At 39.7% G+C, this 21,205-nt stretch overlaps 1 protein-coding gene across 1 annotated transcript in view; it reads right to left on the reverse strand.

The window, feature by feature from the left end:
• Positions 1–790: 790 nt before the first annotated feature.
• The window catches only part of ccnjl (cyclin J-like), a 96,714-nt gene continuing 76,299 nt past the window's right edge, over positions 791–21,205 (reverse strand). The window contains exons 3-5 of the mRNA XM_041192976.1: positions 13,069–13,368; positions 11,647–11,806; positions 791–4,924 (exon numbers count right to left, since the gene is read on the reverse strand). Coding sequence (XP_041048910.1) covers positions 4,468–4,924; positions 11,647–11,806; positions 13,069–13,368 — 917 coding nt within the window. The 3' untranslated portion in view covers positions 791–4,467. The remainder of the gene's footprint in view (positions 4,925–11,646; positions 11,807–13,068; positions 13,369–21,205) is intronic.

Below are 21,205 nucleotides of genomic sequence, written 5' to 3' on the forward strand. Positions count from 1 at the left end.
GTCTCTCTATTCTGATAACTAAAGAATAGCTAAAAATAAGGCTCACTTGTAACCTGCAAAGCTGGTGGCTGTTATTTCTTCTCTTGTGGCTTTCAGGACCCTGAGCCAGCAGTTTCCTATAAGCTTAAGACTCTCAATAGCTTAACCTTCTACTGCAGAATTATTTAGTTGCTTGTTCTCATTGTTTTCTTTGGCTTTGGACTTCAGCCTTCCCTCGCTTGAGCAATGTCTACTGAAGTAGCAGCTTAACTGGCTCTTCCTGCCATCAGAGAAATTCAAGTTTTTTTAAAATTGATTCTTGGGATGTGGGCATTACTGGCAAAGCCAGCATTAATTGCCCTAGAGAGGGTGATGGCTCACCCTTTCCTTGAAGCACTGCAGTCCATGTGGTCTAGGTATATCCACAGTCCTGTTCAGCAGGGAGTGCCATGTTTTTCATAGTGAGTGTGAAGGAAAGACGATATAGCTCCAAGTCAGCGAATGACTTGGAGGGGACCTTACAGTTGGTGTTTCCATCCATCTGTTGCCCTGTCCTTCTAGGTGGTATAAGTGATATGTGATTTTGGATGATGCTTTTGAGGGAGCCTAGCGTTCAGTCTACACTTTTCCTTACTCAGTCAAGTTCAACTTTGTGGCTGTGTGTAAGAGGTCAATACTGATCCGGAGAAGAGAACAAAGCTAGGAAATAACAGAGTGAATCATTATTAAGGTTTCAAAACTGGGTGTTCCCAGGAATTTGCTTACACTATGGAGGCAGATTTGAGTGTAAATAATGAAATGAAGGCAGGAATTAATAGACTGGCATTTATTTTTAAAAAGTACACAGGATTTTACAGTCATATTTGCTTAAACTTCAATTAGCCAGATCTAAGATTTATTTAAATAACATTACTAGCAAATATTAGTGTATCATTCAGCAGGTATTTGACTCTTGTCTTACAGTTCTTGAGAATACATGGATATTTGGCATATTGTGCCATTAAAGAGGACCCTTTAAAACAGAACATCTCTGGACAGGAATAAAATGAGCTAACTTTGTATAGCAGGTCGGAACTACGATAATATTTTTGGTCGCTAGTTACTCCACTTGGTTTCTCACGGTTTGACAGTATTGTCACATTTGCAATTTGACTCACAATTCCTTCACATATTCACTAGAATGCATCTTACATTATCCTGTCTCGTCTAATACAATGTGTATTATCCTACTTCTATTCATTAAAGTAGTTACTGGTTGCAGTATCTAATTAATAGGATGCACAAAATGACACTTAGTACATCCTCAATTGTGTGCTCAGTCATTTCAAAATCTTAAACAATGTCTGCATTTAAAAGACAGTATCTCAGTCAACCAGTCTGGTAAATCTTATGCAGAAGATTTCCAACCTCCTAAAGCATAAGCCACACAATGACTTTTATTGACTCTGCCATCACATTCCATTCCACGTACTTTTAAGAAAACCAATTCATGTCTCATCATAAGATGCAAGTCAAAAATGGCTATAAGCCTTAAAAGTAATTATGCATCCATTTCTTAAATTTGTAAAAGTAAACCTTTGATGCTACCCTGCACGGCAATTTATACGTATAAAGTATTAAAAATGTCAAGATTGAGATGCAGAAGGCACTTTTAAACACACTGTCTGACACTGTGTGAAATGTCTCTAGGGTAGTCATTCCTCAATGAACCTGTCTTGTAACGAGATTGTTTAGTTATGTTAAACAACTTTTTAAAAATAAACACAGGCCAAGAACTTCAGGCAGATTGAGGTCAGAATTTGATCAGAGGTTAAAAAAGTTCTGCAGGGGAATTCATCTCAATGTGTTACATTTAATAAGCTTCTTCTTAAAAAATAAATAATTTATCAAGAGTTGGATTTTTGGACAAGTTAAAACTATCTCTATATTTATTTTATAAAAGTACAAACTGCTGGTTCAGCACACATTTGATGTCAAGTGCAATGATGTCATAACACAACAGCATGCTGAATGAGTACCAGCTGCTTCTAATGGCACTGTCAGCCATTGAACTGAAACAAAAATCAGAGCTTGCTCTCTTGCTACCACAAATCATGTGGAATGCACTGTACCAGCTGCACGCAGACAGCAGTTCAACCAACTGCTGTATATTTTTGATTTGATGACTGATCTAAAATTGACTAATCTGTGCAACCCAAGGGTAAATGCAAAGCTGTTTCATCTTGGCAACAGTATTCTTCATATTCCATACTGGAGTGACTTCCTGGGAGTGGGACTTTCCAGCACTAATTGACGCTGAAGCATTTACATAAACTACAGTGGTTTTTTAACTAAACTCCAAGTTATTAAACTATTTGCTATGTTCACCTGTTTGCATTCACTTCCAAATGGCCTCTGACAAAGCCTATGGAACATACATGGAAGCCATTCCCGCTGCAATAGACAAAGGCCACAGTTCATTAGAACAAGACATGACACAAAGAAAGAAAAAACTGGATTATTTAGAGGTCTAACTAACACATTGCACTAAGTCACTCGCCCCATGAGTCCAAAACTTCCACTACATTAAAAACTGAAAAATCTAAAATGATGAAAAGTCTTAAACAATTCTCCCTTCCTGAAATTTTTTTTTTTACAAAATCTAAAAGAAAACTAGAGTCTTTAGATATAAGTTCAGAGTTATAGCTAAATTTCTTTACATGCAAATTAAGAAAGGACTTGCTTTATATTTTTTGTCGCTCTCCATTACAGGAAATATCAACCCCTCCGGTACTTTGCCCAAGTGGACATTATTCATGCGTGAACCTGGACAGTTAGTGTTAGTGGGAAATTCAATTGGGGAAATGATTACAGCCAAGTTCGATTCTGTCCATGCATGAACAATCCCTGCAGTGTGCTACGGGATAGTGATCAAGGATGAGAGTCCAGACTAATTCTCCTTCCTTAAATTGCAGATCCTCAGGTCATTTGTAGGAAGCTCCTCACCAGTGCCCCACTAGGGATGGGTGAGGCCAAGTAACAATTTGCTTCAATTAGGCAGTAATCTTAGCTTAAATATGAACACTTAAAAATTCAACAAAAAATAATTACAGTGAAAATGAAATATGCCATATATTTACTGAAACAAGATCTTTAAGATTACAGCTTGTTAAATTTTGAGTCTGAACTGAAAGAAGATCCCAAATATAGGCATTTTACGAAAAGTAGTTAAGAAAGCCTCTTTGGATTCCTCTGCATCAGAAAAAAACAATGTAAATAGTGGATGTCTGTAGTACTCCAGTACTGTTAGTTGTCATCTTCAATACTGTGGAGGTGAAACTCAGGCCAGATATAAGGAGAACCCAAGTTATCCTGAGGTAATTGTCTTGTATTTATGATCAACAATAACAGCAAGAGGTATTTATTATTTTGTTTCCCTTCTGCGAAATCTCAAGAGGCCTTAATGAGCTTTTAATCATTGGGAAATTTACCCTCACATGTGCACAGGGACTCTCACCTAGCTTGTTTGGTTGTGCCAGCTCCTTGGTTTCACCATCGATACAACCAAGCAGAGTTCTCTTGTTCTCTTTCTAAGCAGCCAGTGTTGAATCCAAAAAAAGTTTAAATATTAGTTCTATGTTACTAATCTATCCTCTAAATATCTCTGTTTCTAAACTTAAAATTTTCAGTAGGTTACCTTTGCTGAAGAGCAGTGATATATATTGAACCAGTGAGTGCATCTCTCATACCACGTGCCCTCCCCCTCAACCCAAAATGAAAAAGTATTGATTCACAAATGCATCAGGCAATCATTGTCTGGGATGGTTACAATTACTGTGATTAGCAGCAGTCTTAATGTAAGAAGTCAATTGCTGCAACATTGCCTTGCCAGTTATGCAAATGAAACAGGATACAGTGCCGTAAACAGTATAAAGTGAAGGTACAGCTAAGACACAAACCATATTGCACTCGCAAATGTCTCTCAATACTCCCTGGGTAAAATACCAGAACATCGCAGGCAACATGTGTTAAATTAACACAAGTGGGGCTAACAACATTGCCTTCAAGTAAAAAAAAAGTGCCCCCCCCACCCCCGCAATAGCTTTCAAGTAAACAATATAAAAATGTCACAGTAATAACAGCCCTTTATGTGAATTAAGGCAGCAGCTTAAAAATCATCTTCAAAAAAAGTATCCTTTTCTTCTCCAAATCTATTAAAATATTTTCATATGGCTTCCTGACATCCCAGTGGACTATTTAGTCTCAAAAATGTTTGTACAGAATACCAACACTGGGGCATTCTCAGTCTAATGTAATTAGCATAGTTCCAGAAAAATTGTAACAAGAAAAGCTGCATGGCAAATGCATTCTTTTGCATATCCAAAATAAAAAGTTAACTCAGCGTAACAAATTGTGTCCCTTCTAAGAGAGAGCTTCCAACGTTGAAAAGTAGATGATATTTACCAGTTCGGGAGGATGGTTTTAGAAAAAGCATTATTGCAATTACTGTCATCTGTCAAAACAGCCAGTTGCATATGTTTGATGTCCACTTAAAAAATTGCTACCATAGGCCACAGCGATGCAGTGTCTGGGCTCCGCAGTTATGGCAACCTGCATAGCTATGGGTCCCTGAACAGGCAGAGCCCTTACTGTGGGCTGTAGGCTGGCCTGCAAACCTGGGTATGACTGTAGTGTATAGCTGCTGCCGGTACTTCCTGAGACAATGGCAGCTCGGCGGCCCTGCACGTGGCTCCTATGGGCCTGAACTGAAGCCTGAGGTTGCAACGGCGAATGGAACTGTACAAGCTGTGAGGAGTTCTGGGTGAAGTGTTGATATTGACCCTGCTGGAACAAGAGCTGCGGTGAGGACTGGTGTTGATGTTGCTGTTGCACTGTTGTTTGCTGTTGTAGAGTTGACTGTTGTCCTTTGGTTTTGTTGGCTTCTTTGACGTCATTATCATGGGCACTAAATACAAAAGACACCTCAGATCAGACACTTTCCAATATAGGCCCTCCAACTTTCAATGTATGTGCCACCAAGGCGAGCACAATAATGCTAAGATAATTTGAGTTTATAATAGTTTGATTACTGCAAAGGCTTTGCTAATTTAAGGTAGTTTCTAATACTCGTCTATATCAGATCTCTTCATAATTTGTTGCTAGTTTATTGTAATGAATGTACAGAACTCTAATACAAACAGCATGTTGAAGGGGTCAAAAATCAGAATGACGACTTCAAAGTTGAAGGAATGAAACACTGTACGTTACATTTGATTTTCTATTCTAAACCTTCTGCTATTAAAGGTAGGCCATTTATACAATTCAAAGAAACTTATCAGCCATGATTGAATGGTGGAGCAGACTCGATGGGCCGAATGGCCTAATTTCTGCTCCTATGTCTTATGGAATGGTCAAGACACAGTATATTAACCAGAGTACCCAGAGTCTTTAGTCTCAGGACTCTTCCTACTTTTTATAATTCCTTTTAATCATTATGTGGGGACAAGAAAAATTATTCTTGTTAATCCCGCATAACTAATTGAGGGTTTCACCCAAGGATGATTGTATTTCTATAAAAATTACTGAGATCCAAACTTGTTGCAGAAATAATGCATTCTGGAATAAAGAGCTCCATTATTTCAAACACAGAATTAAAGCAGGAATAATCCAGAACCAAGTGTTATACAATGTATAGCAGTTTTCTTCTATCTTCCAAATGTCCCTCCTCTCCAAAAGTATAGCTTATTGTGGTACATCATCCAAATTTCCCTTAATGCAAGACTACACAACATGCATATGCAGGCTATTCAGCCATAGAAGGCATTAAGAGAATCATTCTCGTCCACAAGAAAAATGCACACATTGATACCTTGGCTCAAGTCAATAAGCAGTAAACAGATACAGGAACCTTGGCTAACTTTTCATTTCACTGATCGAGAGGTGCTGGTGTCAACTGCACTGCTGCCCAAACTAATGAGCAAAAACAGACCACGGATCAAATTTGGGACATGATTCAAGGCCCACCACAACAGCTGGTGGAATTTGGGTTCAGTTAATAAACCTGGAATATAAAGCCAGGCTCAGTGATAGTGACCATGAAACTATCTTCAATTGTCGCAAAACCCATCCGGTTCACTAATGCCCTTTAGGAAAGAAAATCTTTCATCCTTACCTGGTCTGGCCTACATGTGGCTCCAGACCCACAGCAATGTGGTTGACTCTTAACTGCCCTCTGAAATGACCTAGCAAGGTCAGTTCAAGGGCAATTAGGGATGGAGAACAAATGCTGGCCTTGCTAGTGACACCCACATCCCATGAAAGAATTTTAAAAAGTGCTTTGCAGTATCAGGGCATTGCTCATGAAAAGAACGGAAGAAAGCTACGGTGAGAACCAGGAACAGGCTGAATTTGAACAGAATTTGTCAACGCAGAACAGGACTCAGAACTTAAAATCTTCAGAAGAGAAGCAGGGAGAACCATGGCAACACTTAATATAAATATATGAAAAGGCTGAGCATCCAACTAAATTCAGAATCAAGCTATCAGGAAGGTTTACCTCAGAGTCAGGATTTACAGATAAAAACACAGTAAACTTTGTGCTAACTGGCACTCTACCAACCTGAATTCTCTACTAATCGGAATTTCTGATGCTCCCCTAATACGAATCGTCACTTTACCAACCAGTGCCAATTACAAAGTTATCCGGAGCCCATGCCTGCATACTGTATTATTTTATATTTGAATCTATGTCTTAATGCACTGTTGAAGATTTAAAAGCAAAAAGAATGCTGTTCTTTACTTCCCAAGTACTTGCATATTAGTTCATACTACAAGTATGGCACTGTATTCCATTGGTAAATGGAACTCTTCATTAACTGGCATTTTTGATTAACCGGCACCACCCATCCCCCGCGCATGCTGGATAATAAAGATTTCACCATAGTTGCTTTGCAAATCTTGGCGCTAACTGCTCATCTAGAATAATCCCTAAATTGACTCAACCTACACAACCTCATAGACATCCAACATGTGCTGCTGTTATGTGGTGCTTTTATCATATTAAATAAAGCAAACTGGATAAGTCTTGAATGTTTTATACTGTATAATGGGAGGAATTTAGTCCCCTAGAATCCTGAGACTGGAAAAACTAGGAGTAGAGCGTATATAGCAACAGATATTCTTATTTACTCCACTATCTCATAGTAGCTCCTTACTAAACAGGATCTTTGCTAATGGCATTTGATTGTAATAACAGTAGAAAAATTACAGGTTTTAATTTACCTATTTGGAGTCAATTTTTAATTTGTCTGAAAAAAGGGTTTTATCTAAGAAATGTGCGCTTAAAATGTGGAACTGGAATCAAGAAAGGAAAAAATAACCTCTTGGGAAAGAGTCCAGAGGAACTTTGATATGTTCAAATTAGATCTCAGTTGGGGTAGTGGTGGGGATTGTACTATTGGTTTCAGTGCCCTTTTTGGTGGGAGTTGGTGAGGGGCAGGAGGGGAAAGCAAGAGCTCCAGTATGTGAGACCTTTTCTGGAAAATATGCACCTGCAAACATCAAGTGAGGGTGTAAGTGAGCTCAGTTTGATGCCGTCCACAGGAATAGAGCATGCTGGCGGTCAATATCTAAGCTCACATGAAGAGTGGCCACTTAGGCACACTGATGCAAGTCATGAGGCACCTATGAAACAATATTCCAGCATAAACAACCAGGGAGAAAAACTTGAAGGAGACGAGGATGAGATGCGTTTGCTTTTCTTTTTTATTAATTCCTTTTCTTGATAGCTAAAGGAAGCAAATCCAATTCCTTGAAATTACTCCATTTGTTGACATAAAAGCTGGAAATGACTCTTTCTGGCACATTGCTTTGCACAAACAAGATTTTTATGTCCCTGATGCAAGGTGGTAATGGGTTAACTCTGTTGTTTGGTTCTGGTGTTAAACTGGGATTGCTGGGCTGCAAGTTCAGGTTACAATAGCACTGGAAGAAGGAGCAAAACATTAATCATTTTAAATTCTGGATTGAGAATTGGCTAGCAGACAGGAAGCAGTAGAAATAAATAGGCCTTTCTTGGAGAAGCAGGCAGTGACTAGCGGGGTACTGCAGGGATCAGTATTGTGAATACCAGCTATTCACATATATATCAATGATTTGGATGAGGGAACCAAATGTAATATTTCCAAGTTTGCTGACGACACAAAAATTGGTGGGAATGTGAGTGATGAGGAGGGTGTTAAGAGATTTCAAGGCGGATTAGACAGCTGAGTGAGTGAGAAAATACATGGCAGGTGCAGTATAACGTGGATAAGTGTGAAGGGTTATCCACTTTGTTAGGGAAAACAGAATGGCATAGTATTAGTTAAATGGTGATAGATTGGGAAATGTTGATGTGCAAGGGGACCTGGGTGTCCTTGTACACCAATCACTGAAAGCAAGCATGCAGTTGCAGCAAGCAGTTAAGGCAGCAAATTGTATGTTGGCTTTAATTGAGAGGGGGCTTGAGTACCGGAGCGAGGATGTCTTACTGCAGCTGTACAGGGCCTTGGTGAGACCATACCTGGAGTGATGTGTGCAGTTTTGATCTCCTTACCCAAGAAGGGATATACTTGCCCTAGAGGGAGTGCAGTGAAGGTTCACCAGACTGATTCCTGGGATGGCAGGATTGTCATGAGGAGAGATTGGGCCAACTAGGCCTGTATTCACTGGAGTTAAGAAGAATGAGAGGAGATCTCATTAAAACAAAATTCTGACAGGGATGGACAGACTAGAAGCATGGATGATATTTCCTCTGGCTGCGGGGTCTAGAATAAGGGGTCACAGTCTCAGGATACTGGGTAGACCATTTAGGACTAGGATGAGGATGAACTTCTACACTCAAGAGGGTGGTGAACTCATGGAATTCTCTACCACAGAAGGCTGTGGAGACCAAGTCACTGAATATATTTAAGAAGGAAATAGCTATTTTTCTGGACTCTAAAGGCATCAAGGGGTATGGCGCAGGAGAGCGGCATTGAGATAGAGGGCCAGCCATGATCATATTGAATGGCAGAGCAGGCTCGAAGGGCCAAATGACCTACTCCTGATCCTATTTTCTATGTTTCTACCTCATGGCATTCCAGCCATTATGTCATGTTAATTGGTCACATACCCATCAAAAGCAAAACAAAATCTCTCAATATTGAGAAGACAAGCGAGCACTATCTCAATCCATGTCAAATCACACGAGCCTTAAACTAGACAATCATTTTCAAAAACATTTAAGCAGCAAATGTAATCTCAGTAATAACAAAATATGAAAGAAGCAATGACAAGTAAATAGTGGGAAGAGGCTCCAGGGCAGCAGTTTTCGATTCTCTTTGATTAGAGTTCTACTGAAGGGCCATGATTTCAAAATGTTCAACAGGATTTGTAGCATTTATGTTGTAAATGTTGAAGCATTTATAACATTTAATCTTCCAATTATTTATAAATCTAAAATTAAACTAATGAGGGATTCCAATATTCTGCACAAACAACACAGAACCTATTGAACTCAGAATACTCAGGCTAGACCAGTATCTTCCTTAGAAGGTATTGCTATGGAAGCAGCAGTTCAGAGACCATCAGACTCCATGAAGCTTTTAATTATTTCCATCTGTATTTATCAGTATAATTCTCAGTCCTCTTCCTAACCAGACAACACCATCAAAAAGAGAGGTAGGCTAATAGCAACTGCTTTATTTAAGAATAAGCGCCATGTAGAAACATTTTTGGGAACAGGAAAAGGAATTATGCTTAAGAAGTCAGTCTCTAAGCAAGCAACCAATTTCTATAGGAGGAAATGGAAAGGGAAGGGGAGAGAAGACAGAGGGGGAAGAGAGGAGGAGAGAAAGAGGAGAAAGCAGGAACGGTTGGGACAGAGGGGTTGGGAAAATGGAAGGGGGAAGAAAGATAGAGACAAGGAGATGGGAGTTAGAGTTAGAGAGAGAAAGGGTGGGAAGGTTAGAGCGGGAAGGAGAGAAAGAGGGGGGCAGAAGAGAGAAACGGTGGGAGGAAGGATGAGGAGAAGAGATGGGGTAGAAGAAACAGGGGAGAGGGAAGAGTTAAAAGTGAGGGAGAGAGAAAAGGGGAAATGGAAGGCAGGAGAACAGAGGAGGAAATGAAGGGGAGAAGACAGAAGGATAGAGGGGAAGTGGTGAATGAGGGGCAAGGGGAGGGAAGGAAAAGAGAGGGGGAAGTGAAAAGGAGGAGTGAGAGAGGGAACATCGAGGGAGAGGGGGAAGTGAAAAGGAGGAGGGAAAGAGGGAACATCGAGGGAGAGAGGGAAGCAGTAGGATAGATAAGGGGAAGGGAGATTGAAGAGAGAAAAGGGAAGGGGTGGGGATGTAAAAAGGAAAGTGGACAGTGGAACAGAAAGAGGGGGAAGTGAAAGAATTGGGGGGGGGGGGGCAGAGAAAGGGAGAGAAAGAGAAGGCAGGGAGAAGGAATCAGATGGAAAACTGAATGAAAAAGTCCTTTTACTCTCAAGTCTTATTTCTGGCTTACTAATTTTACCCTGGGCTGTTTTGTGCTGTAGGCCTAAAACCATTTGGAACCAAGTTCAGATGATCCAAATACTTCCAACAAAACAGCAATAGTAAAAACATAAAATTTTCAATTAAAAATCTGAGTGGGGAGATGAAAAAGATACTGATCCACCCAAATACCAAAACCTCTTATAACTCACTTTCTTGGCATATTTATGTGCAATTGTGTCACTTAGAGAACCATAAACTCCTTCAAATAGGTCAACATGCTATAAGATTTCTAAAACGTTCTTCAAGTGTAAATAAAATCCCTATTACCTGCAAACGCTTGGATCAGGGGACAGCAAATATCACCACCTTAATTAAAAAAAACATGATGAACAAAAAGCCTCCCAAAAAGACAATTAACACCTTAGCTGGACCAATATCTCCCAAAAAGCTAGATTGAAGGTGATAGTTATTCACTGAATTCCTCAAATGTTTGGGGAAGGATCAACAGGCAAGCATGTAAGTGCAGTCCATAATTGGATAAATGCAAATGTACTCTGGATGGAATGGTCATGATGGGCTAAACCATTCTCTCTCTTGCTCTAAACTTTATATTCTTAAAGAATCATTTTGAGCTAACATGAGAAAATGCCATTGTGGAAGTTCACTGTCTTACAAGGTCAGACACTATTCTGCTTATCCCTATATATTACAGCAGGACAGGTGAACAAAACAACTACTCACTGAAATGCCCGTAATGAAGGTCTCCTTTTTTATTCTAGCACCTTTTACAAAATTTTTCCTTTTTAGACTGTGCTGAAGGAAGACAACTGCAGATCACAACAATACATAAGTAACTTGGAGAGTATGATGAGAATATATCCGAGTATATGTACAAAATCCAGAATATTTAAATATACACTAACAGACTCAGCAATATGCCCAGAATGTCATCTTTCAAAAAAAATGGTTAAATAGATTGTATACTTCCACTACAGATTGTGTACTTCCACTACAGATCATCTTTAAGAATATTGGAAAAGGATGAAGGAAAGTTTTACAGCATCGCTGGAACTCAATTTGAGGAGGACAAATGAATCACAATTGCAGAGAGAAAACTATGGCCCTTGATTTAAACATCCCTCCTTCTTTCATGTTGTGCAAATAAGAAAAAAAATTGGATGTGTCTTACATCAGCATGAGCTCAACACAGGCAGTCAGGTGCTCCCACGTATACCCAGTCAGCAGGTGAAGGTGAGCGGTCAGGGACGGACTGATGTGTAAACAAATACGGGAAGCTGTAATACAGGCAGCTGCTACCAATGATGGACGAAAAGTCAGAAAGCTGTGATCTACAACAAGAACAACAGCACAAAAGATCAGTCTTAAAGAATGTAATCTATTCTGTACCAAGTCTTCCCCATCACCCGATTTTCTGCTGAACAACATTGATTCTTATTATTCCCACACCTGCAATTTAAAATTCTTGCCCTTAATTTTAAATTTCTTCATTCTCACTCCCACTTTTTATCCCTAACTTCCTCCAGCTTTACCACAACCATCCAACTCTTCAAACTCAAAATGCAAATAAAAATATTCATTATATTTTGCCACCTGTACCAGCAAGTTCTATTTCCAGCATTCAATAAAAGGAAAGACAGAATGAATAAACAAGCTTGAACTTACCTAGCACCTCATCACAGCTTAGTTATATTTCAATTTACAGCCAATTAATTATTTTGAAAGTATAGTGTCTGCTATTGAATCTTAAAATGGCAAAATGAATGACCACAATGTGTTTTTCTGGTGTCACTAGTTTAAAAAGAAACATTTGTTATACTCCTACTCTTTAAATAGCACCATGAAATATTTTATTCCTTTGACCAATCAGACCTGGGCATAAGTTTCAGGCCTCCCTTGAATGATGGCACTTATTATAATGCAGCAACCTTTTAATATTTAATGCAAGGACTCAGGCAACCTTCTTCCTACATTACTTCTACTTGGGAGAAAACAGGAGAATCTATTACTTGGAGGCTCATTTATCTTAAAACTTAATGAGCAAATTACTGTATGGTCTAGAAGTCTCCTACTCACTCCAGGATTGATCTCTGATCTTGTGCTGAATCAGGTGATCTCAGCTAAAGTAGCAGCTGCAAAACTACAATTGGGGACTAATGTCCCTATTTCTGGTTGCTATTCCTGTGGAGGGTGCAGAAGTGGAGGCACTGGGAGAGAAAAGGGTAGGCTCACCTATGGTGCTTATCCTCCTCTCAACCCTCCATGAAGAACACTGTCTGCATTTGATGCACATGATGAGTGACCACTTGGGTGAGATACCAGAGGTTACCCAATGCTTGTGGAACTACATCCCTAAGTCAATGCCTTAGGAGAGCAGAGGGAAAGACCATAAGGAAAAAACTTCTGTCACTAGGATGGCACAATAGGGAAATATAATTTCCTGTTCCAGATTGTGCTTCAACTTTTGGGGAAGATGTTGGGGAGCAGGAAGAAACACATTCATGCTCAGAGGCAGTTACAAATTCCAGTCCAGCATAAACACAATTGAACCTAGAGAATGTTACATTCACAGTTTCTTCTTTGACAAACATACCTTGAAGTGAAACTTCTAAAAAATAATGGGCATATTTTTCCATGAAGGCTTTGGTTTTGGCAATGGAGGTGAGCGGCCAGCCATTGTGGAGGTCACTCTCGTGGACAGAGCCAGAGAGGTAGTAGTCGATGAAGTGTGCCGCTGTGGGCATGCAAAGGTTCCAGTTGAAAGTCTCCAGCAGCAGCAGCTCCATCTGCAGCAGGTCTCGTTTGTTCAGCACGAGGTGCAGACTGCTCATGAAACCCAAGCTGTTGAGCTGTTCCAACTTTGGCACTCGATCTTCTTTCTCTTCAAATTTGCCTAGAAATAGAGTAGCAATAATATAGTGAACCTTTTGTTTTCCAACACTCTTTACCACACAAGACTCGCGTAGAAGGGAAATTTAAAGCTAGCGACCAACTTACTTTCAAACCAGTTACACTTTTCGGTGCTGAATGAAATTTGGTATTCACTAATTTCAGAGATTCCAGTCATGTTGGAGTACCCCCATGTTTTAGCTAAAATTTCCAGTTAATTTTATCCAAATAGTCTCTCCACAAGTTTTATTATTTTTCTTTAAAATCTTAATCACCAAATTTTTTCTTAAAATGCATGGGTTAAACAAAAAAAAATGCAGTTAAACCAGACGTATTGAGAATGGCAACAATGTAATGGGATGCAAAAACAAAAATACCTGGAAAAACTCAGCAGGTCTGACAGCATCTGCAGAGAGGAATACAGTTAACGTTTCAAGTCCGTATGACTCTTCACCAGAACTAAGGCAAAATAGAAAAGAGGTGAAATATAAGCTCGTTTAAGGGTGGGGGGGGTGCAGTGGGACAGGTAGAGCTGGATAGAGGGCCAGTGGTAGGTGGAGATTGTCAAAAGATGTCACAGACAAAAGGAGAAAGACCAGCTATTTGTCATTTTGTCTATGATATCTTTTGACAATCTCCACCTATCACTGGCCCTCTATCCAGCTCTACCTGTCCCACCTTGGCCCCCCCCCCCCCCCTTTAAACCAGCTTACATTTCACCTCTTTTCTATTTTGCCTTAGTTCTGGTGAAGAGTCATACGGACTCAAAAAGTTAACTGTATTCCTCTCTGCAGATGCTGTCAGACCTGCTGAGTTTTTCCAGGTATTTTTGTTTTTGTTTCGGATTTCCAGCATCCATAGTTTTTTGCTTTTATCTTACGTAATGGGATGCAGTTTGTTTACAGCCCATAATTTCTCATGCTCTTGTTTTAACAATCTCATCCCTATTGTACTTGGGAGAAGTGTTTAAGTGAAAGCTGTATTCATAACATTTACTGTGAACTGAATTAGTGAGATCCATGAACATGGAGTTCCCAATATCTGGTATGATGGCATGTTTAGCACAGCACTGCCCGCCCGTGAGCAGGAAGGCGCCAATCTCAGTTATTCTTTTATAGCTTCTAATGGAAATCACAAAAGGCTTGGAGCAAGGCTGTCCAAAGATTGTAGCATTAAAAAGATAAACTAACATAATAAAATGATGTTGGGTTTAGATAAATTAAGTGTACCCCCTCATAGCCACATCAATTTTAACAGTACAAGTTAATTGGACAGAAAGATATGGTGCAGAACTTATTACAAAATTGAGCGAGATAAGCAGACTAGTGTTTGGTAACAAAGTAAAAATAAAGTGAAAAGCTTTCAGAGTTAAGTAAGCAAACCACTGAATTCTATAGTCAGACATTCCTAATAAATACCATCAACTTTACTGTACATTAACTCAAGAGGGTTAGGCTAAATGGCTAGAGATCACATGAAACGTGCAAGAGATTAGAGCACAAGAGAACACGTCCCCTCAAAAGTTTCCTAGACTAAAAAAACTTTTCAGTGTTGCCTTGCTTGTCATTGTTCCTAAATTTGTCCCTCCATGTTTTCTGTTAAGTGCTCTCCATCTCAACAGCTTCATGATTCACGCTCATGCAGTTGTTGCTAAGTAACAGGTGTTCCCTTTCCATGGTTTACTTGCTATATATAAAAATTGTATGCTTGAATGCAGACCAGTTTCTTTATAATTTATTAAAATTGAACCTTCATACATCATAACCACAAAAAGCAGAACAGCTGCAGTAATTGTTTTTCATATCAATAGCCTCAGCTCTGTGTTTCTCCCTCCACTGTTTCTGACAAGATTCATTCTGAATGCCATGCATTCTTGATAGCATTTCACTACATTATTTAGTGTAATTAAAGTATTCCTTCTTACTCATGAATCAAGGCTAACTGGCAATGAATACATATCTTTCCTTCTCCCCTCCAAGGGAAGGAAAGGAATCATGATGAGAGTATGCCATTATTTAAATACCAGAAGGCTGTGAAATTGCTTTTGTCACTGTCTCACACATGCACCTTAAGAAGAAATAAGATTGATAAACCTCGTGAAAGCAATTAAAATACAAGTATCTTCCTGGGGTGCAATTCACACAACTCACTTTAGGCCCAACCATCTTTAGCTGCTTCAATGATCTTTCTTCTATCATAAGGTCAGAAGTGGGGATGTTCGCCAATGATTGCACAATGTTCAGCACCATTCGTGACTCCTCAGATACTGAAACAGTCCATGTTCAAGTGCAGCAAGGCTTGGGCTGACAAGTGGCAAGTAACATTCGCGCCACACAAGTGACAAGCAATGACCATCTCCCACAAGAGAGAATCTAACCATCCCCTCTTGACATTCAATAGCATTAACATCACTGGATCCCCACTAACAACATCCTGGGGGTGGGCGGGAGGGGGGGCGGGGCATTATCATTGACCAGGAACTGAACTGGACTAGCCATATAAATACTGTGGCTTTAAGTGCAGGTCAGAGGCTAGGAATCCTGTGGCAAGTAATTCACCTCCTGACTCCACAAAGCATGTCTACTATCTACAAGGCACAAGTCAGGAGTGTGATGGAATACTCCCCACTTCCCTGTGTCAGAAAAATATAATAATTTTCAAAATGTTATTTGGAATTTATTGTAGAGTAATAGTGGGATCTATGTATGCGTGCGTGCGTGTGCGTGTGTGTGTGTGTGTGTGTGTGTGTGTGTGTGTGTGTGTGTGTGTGTGTGTGTGTGTGTGTGTGTGTGTGAGTTAACTGAATTAGAGGCAGCTGGTCTGAAGGCTTTGATGTAAGAGTAGCTAGGTTTGAACTGTTAAGTAGGTAAACATGAGTGAAGTTTTAGAATGTGAGGTGTAAAGGGAACATTTGCATTTTTAAATAAGCCAGAATAGTTTCAATTCAAAAGAGGGGGTGAAATGTTTCACCTAGCCAGGAGAAGAAATAGTGTATTAATTTTCCCCCAAAGAATATTGGTAAAATTGGTACTATGATAGATTTTTATTATTAGATTATTTATTATGTCTAAAGACATAGTGAAACAATGGGAATTTGCATTCAAAGGGGAAAATATGTATAAAGAAGAGAAGGCTGTGTGTAAGGGAAGGCATTTTAAGATTGAACACAAGTGTGAAAAGCATCTAAGCCTCAAGCTGCTGTCTGCAAGGAAAACTCACTTTGAATTCGACTGTTCAGGGTATAGTGTTACTTTGCCTGGGTCTGTTTAAATCTATATGTTTTACTGTTGCCTTAATGGAAGTGTAACTGGGAATTAGATTAATCAGGGGAGTTAGGAGTTATTATAGTAGTAATTTATAGACCTATGTACATGCTTAAAATTATTCCTTCTATTAATAAATGTTTAATTTAGTTTTGTAAAAACCCTCTAAGACTGGGTGGACGACTGACTGCAAGCACGCATCTCAAAATAAATATACAGATTGCAAAACAGTTGTGGAAGTTATTTCAAATTTCCCTTTGGGATTTGAGCAGCTCAGCATTTACCATCGGCTGTGCAATAACAACCTGGATGAACAAAAACAAAAATACCTGGAAAAACTCAGCAGGTCTGACAGCATCTGCAGAGAGGGATACAGTTAACATTTCGAGTCCGTATGACTCTTGATCAGAATTAAAGAAAAATAGAAAAGGGGTGAAATATAAGCTGGTTTAAGGGGCGGGGGAGGGGGGGGGGCTGCGGACAGGTAGAGCTGGATAGAGGGCCAGTGATAGGTGGAGATTGCCAAAGATGTCATAGACAAAAGGACAAAAAGGTGTTGACGGTGGTGATATTAGCTAAGAAATGTGCTAATGGGGACATTAAGGGTAGAAAGCAGGACGAGCAAGGGACAGATAGCCCTAGTGGGAATGGGGTGGGGGGTATCGAAATAGGCTAAAAGGTAGAGATAAAACAATGGATGGAAATACATTTAAAATAATGGAAATAGGTGGAAAAGAAATATATATAAATTATTGGAGAAAAGAGGATCAGAAAGGGGGTGGGGATGGAGGAGAGAGTTCATGATCTAAAGTTGTTGAATGCAGCTCCAACAACACATAAGAAGCTTGACACTACCAGGACAAAGCAGCCTGTTTGACTGGCACCCCATCCACAAACAATCACTCCCTCCACCACTGACGAATAGTGGCAGCAGTGTGAACCATCTGGTAGGTGGACTGCAGGAATTCACCAAGACTCCTTAGACAACACCTTCCTAACCCACGACCATTACCATCTAAAAGGACAAAGGCAGCAGACAGATGAGAACACCACCACCTGGCAGTTCCCCTCCAAGCCATTCATCATCCTGACTTGGAAATATATCACTGTTCTATCACTGTCGCTGAGTAAAAATCCTGGAACAGGACCAACAGCACTGTGGGTGTACCTATGTCACAGGGACCACAGCGATTCAAGAAGGCAGCTCACCGCCATCTCAAGGGCTATTAGAGATAGGCAATAAATGTTAGTTGAGCCAGCGACGCCCACATCCCATAAAAATTTTAAAAAGTTCAAGCTAGCTCCATGCAATCCATTGGCTGGGCAATTTGGAGATGGCAGAAAGGAGCATGATCTTTAGGGGCTAATCCAATAACCCAGTTGATGAGAGTGAGCAACTGAACTGAGCAACTAAATGGAGCTTCCGCAGGTGTCGGGGAAAATATGATGGCAAAGTCACAAATCCACCAAATGACTGTAATTTAGTGGCTTACATTTGCACTGTTCAGTGCAATTATTTTTGGCTTAATGTTTTGTCAGGCCATGGAGATTTGAAAATTGGGATGTGAAATGCAGTTATGCTCTTATTGCTTAAAAAAAAATTTGGTACCAAGAGCAATGTAATGAAATGTTGTTTTGAAGGAAATTATGATTTTCCCACATAAACGGGAATTCCATTGAGAGGGGGTTCTTCCCCTGACAGTGGCTCACGCTTTGCATGTTCTTCATTCCCAAGTTTTTCAGCCCTAGCAACAGTCTTATGATCTCTCATTATTTTGAACCAATCATATGCAGGGCAATTGCAATGGTGACCCACTGCAAGGAGTGCTGGATACTTGCTCCTTGCTCAGTAGAGGCCAGGTTACAACTTGTAGTCCTTTCACTGCACCTCACTGATGTGAACATTCCCCAAGGGTGTATCCTTGTAATGCAAATGCTAAAGTAAAACTGTGCAGCTCAGTGGGAACACAGGGGTTTAAACTAAAACAAAACCAAAACGTACAGTCAAAAGAAGGAAGCACCAAGAAATTTTGCACCTAAAATTGTTAGATTTTCCAGCCCCAGGCCTGGGAGGGATTTGCACCCTTTTTTCCTTTGAAATAACATAGCTGATTGAAGCATGTGGCCAGCAGCTGAAAAAGGAGGCTGCTCCTTTGTTTGGCTGCATCAAGTGTCAGTTATCGTTTAGCTTATAGGCCTCCATATCCTCCACACAGTCATGAGTCACAAACTAGGAGTTCTGGTCATCATTTTTAAGGGCATTGTATTTAACAAAGCGCTTTTAGCAGTTTTGGGAGACCTTTGCCCTATTCTCTGAACAAAAAGATTTAAGGATAATAATAAGGCAATGTATGCAAGCCACTTTAACAACTCTTCCATTGAATTGCCTTTATATAGCACTTATAACACAGGAGAAGGTAAATTAGAGCAACTTATTCTCTGGTGTTTCCTGGGAACTGGGGAAGAGGTGTATAAAGTGTAATTCCAGTCTGCAAGGCGGGCTTATCCATAGTCTAATATGTGCCCTCAACATGCAGGTACATACTACTCTTAATTTTATCATTTAATTCAATTTTTTAAAGCACCACATTTCCACTTCTCTGTTATTTCCTTTGTTTAATTAAAGTTAATCGGACAACTTATATAATTTTAATGCCAAAACCAGCATTCAATTATCAGTAGGCTTTAACTAACTAGCCGCCACCACTAACTTAGAATGATATTCATGTGTTGGTGATTGGGCAGTTCTTTACATATCATCACAATAAAGATATCTGGCAACAACAGATTATTTCCATCAAAGCTGAAGAAAACTGCAAGTTAACCATCATAGCCAGAATTTGCACTTTCAATGATTCATAAAATTAATAATCGAGTGCATGGTGGATATTCAAAAGTGGGAAGCATTACAGATATCCTCACCTAATACCAACACTTGCACACTTGAAGCTAAGGTTGCTAGATATAGAGATTCAGCTCATCAACTATATACCTGTGCTTTTCTCCATGAGCTATCTGGTTTAATCCAACTTTCTGTTCACGCATCATCCTGTTAGTATTCTTTTTTTTACCAACCATCTAACATTTTTTAAAACAGTTTATGGATGCTGTTTCCGCGCCAATTTGTGGCGAACTACATTTTAACTTAATTGTGTTAAGAATCTTTTCCGAATTTCTTATAATATATTATGTTGTGCCATCTCAACAAGTGGATAGTGAAAACAGTTACTATTTACAAAATCGTAATCCTTCATAACCCAAGACCTCAATCAAGTTACCCTCAACCTTCTGAGGTTTAATGATAAAAGTTCCAACCTCAAGCCCCACTTCATAACTGCAATCCTTATCGTTGGCAATACCCCGATGAAATCTATGCTGTACATTTTTCATTGCTATCATATCTTTTCTAGGATGGCTTTGATACCTAAGTAAAGACTGAGCTAGGATCCTCTAGGCAAGAGTGATAACACGATAGAATTTTACATTCAGTTTGAAAATGAGAAATGTGGGCCCATAGAGTCTTAAACTTAAATAAATAAAGACAATTAAAAAGGTAAGACGACAGAGTCAGCTAGGAAAATAGGTTAAATGGAAAGACAGTGGAATGGGGTGGCAGACATTTAAGTAGATATTTCATAACTCTCAAAGAGTCAGCTTCTTCCAGTGAGGAAGAAAGGTTCTACCAGAAGATTGCATTATCCATGGCTAACTACAGGTGGTATCAAATTAACAGAAAGGGCTTACAATGCTGTGAAAATTAGTGGTAGGGCAGAAGACTGGGAAAGTTTTAGAAACCAGAAAGGGTGATAAAAAATTAATAAAGGGAGAAATTGGAGTATGAGAAAAAACTAGCAAGAAATATAAAAATGACAGTAAAAGCTTCAAGTGTATGACATGAGAGTAGCTAAAGTGAGCATTGGTCCCATAGAGGGCAAGGCAGGAATTGATAATGGGAAATGAGAAAATGGCAGAGCCCTTAAACACATCTTGTCTGTCATTGGGAACATGCTAGAATCAATTATTAAAGAGGCAGTAGCAGGACATTCAGGAAATAGTAATAGAAATCAGGTAGAGTCAACATGGCATTGTGAAAGGGAAATTGTATTTGACAAAGTTATTTGAGTTCTTTTAGGATGCAATAAGCAGAGCGAATAAAGGGAAATCAGTAGGTGTAGTCTATGTGAATTCCCAAAAGGCATTCAATAAGGTGCCACAAGGCACAAGTCAGGGGTGTGATGGAATACTCTCCACTTGCCTGGATGAGTGTGGCTCCAACAATACCCAAGAAGCTTGACACCATCCAGGACAAAGCAGCCTGCTCGACTGGCACCTCATTCATCATTTTAACCATTCACTCCCTCCACTACCAATGCAGAGGCAAATGTGTGTACCATCTACAAGATGCACTGCACCAACTCACTAAGGCTCCTTCGACAGTTCCTTCCACCAAGAAGGACAAGGACAGCAGATACATAGAAACACCACCAGCTGCAAGTTCCCCTCCAAGCCACACACCATCCTGACTTGGAACTATATTATCATTCCTTCACTGTCACTGGGTCAAAATCCTGGAATTCC

This window comes from Carcharodon carcharias, chromosome 8 (genome assembly GCF_017639515.1).
Source record: "Carcharodon carcharias isolate sCarCar2 chromosome 8, sCarCar2.pri, whole genome shotgun sequence".
Taxonomy (NCBI): Eukaryota; Metazoa; Chordata; class Chondrichthyes; order Lamniformes; family Lamnidae; genus Carcharodon; species Carcharodon carcharias.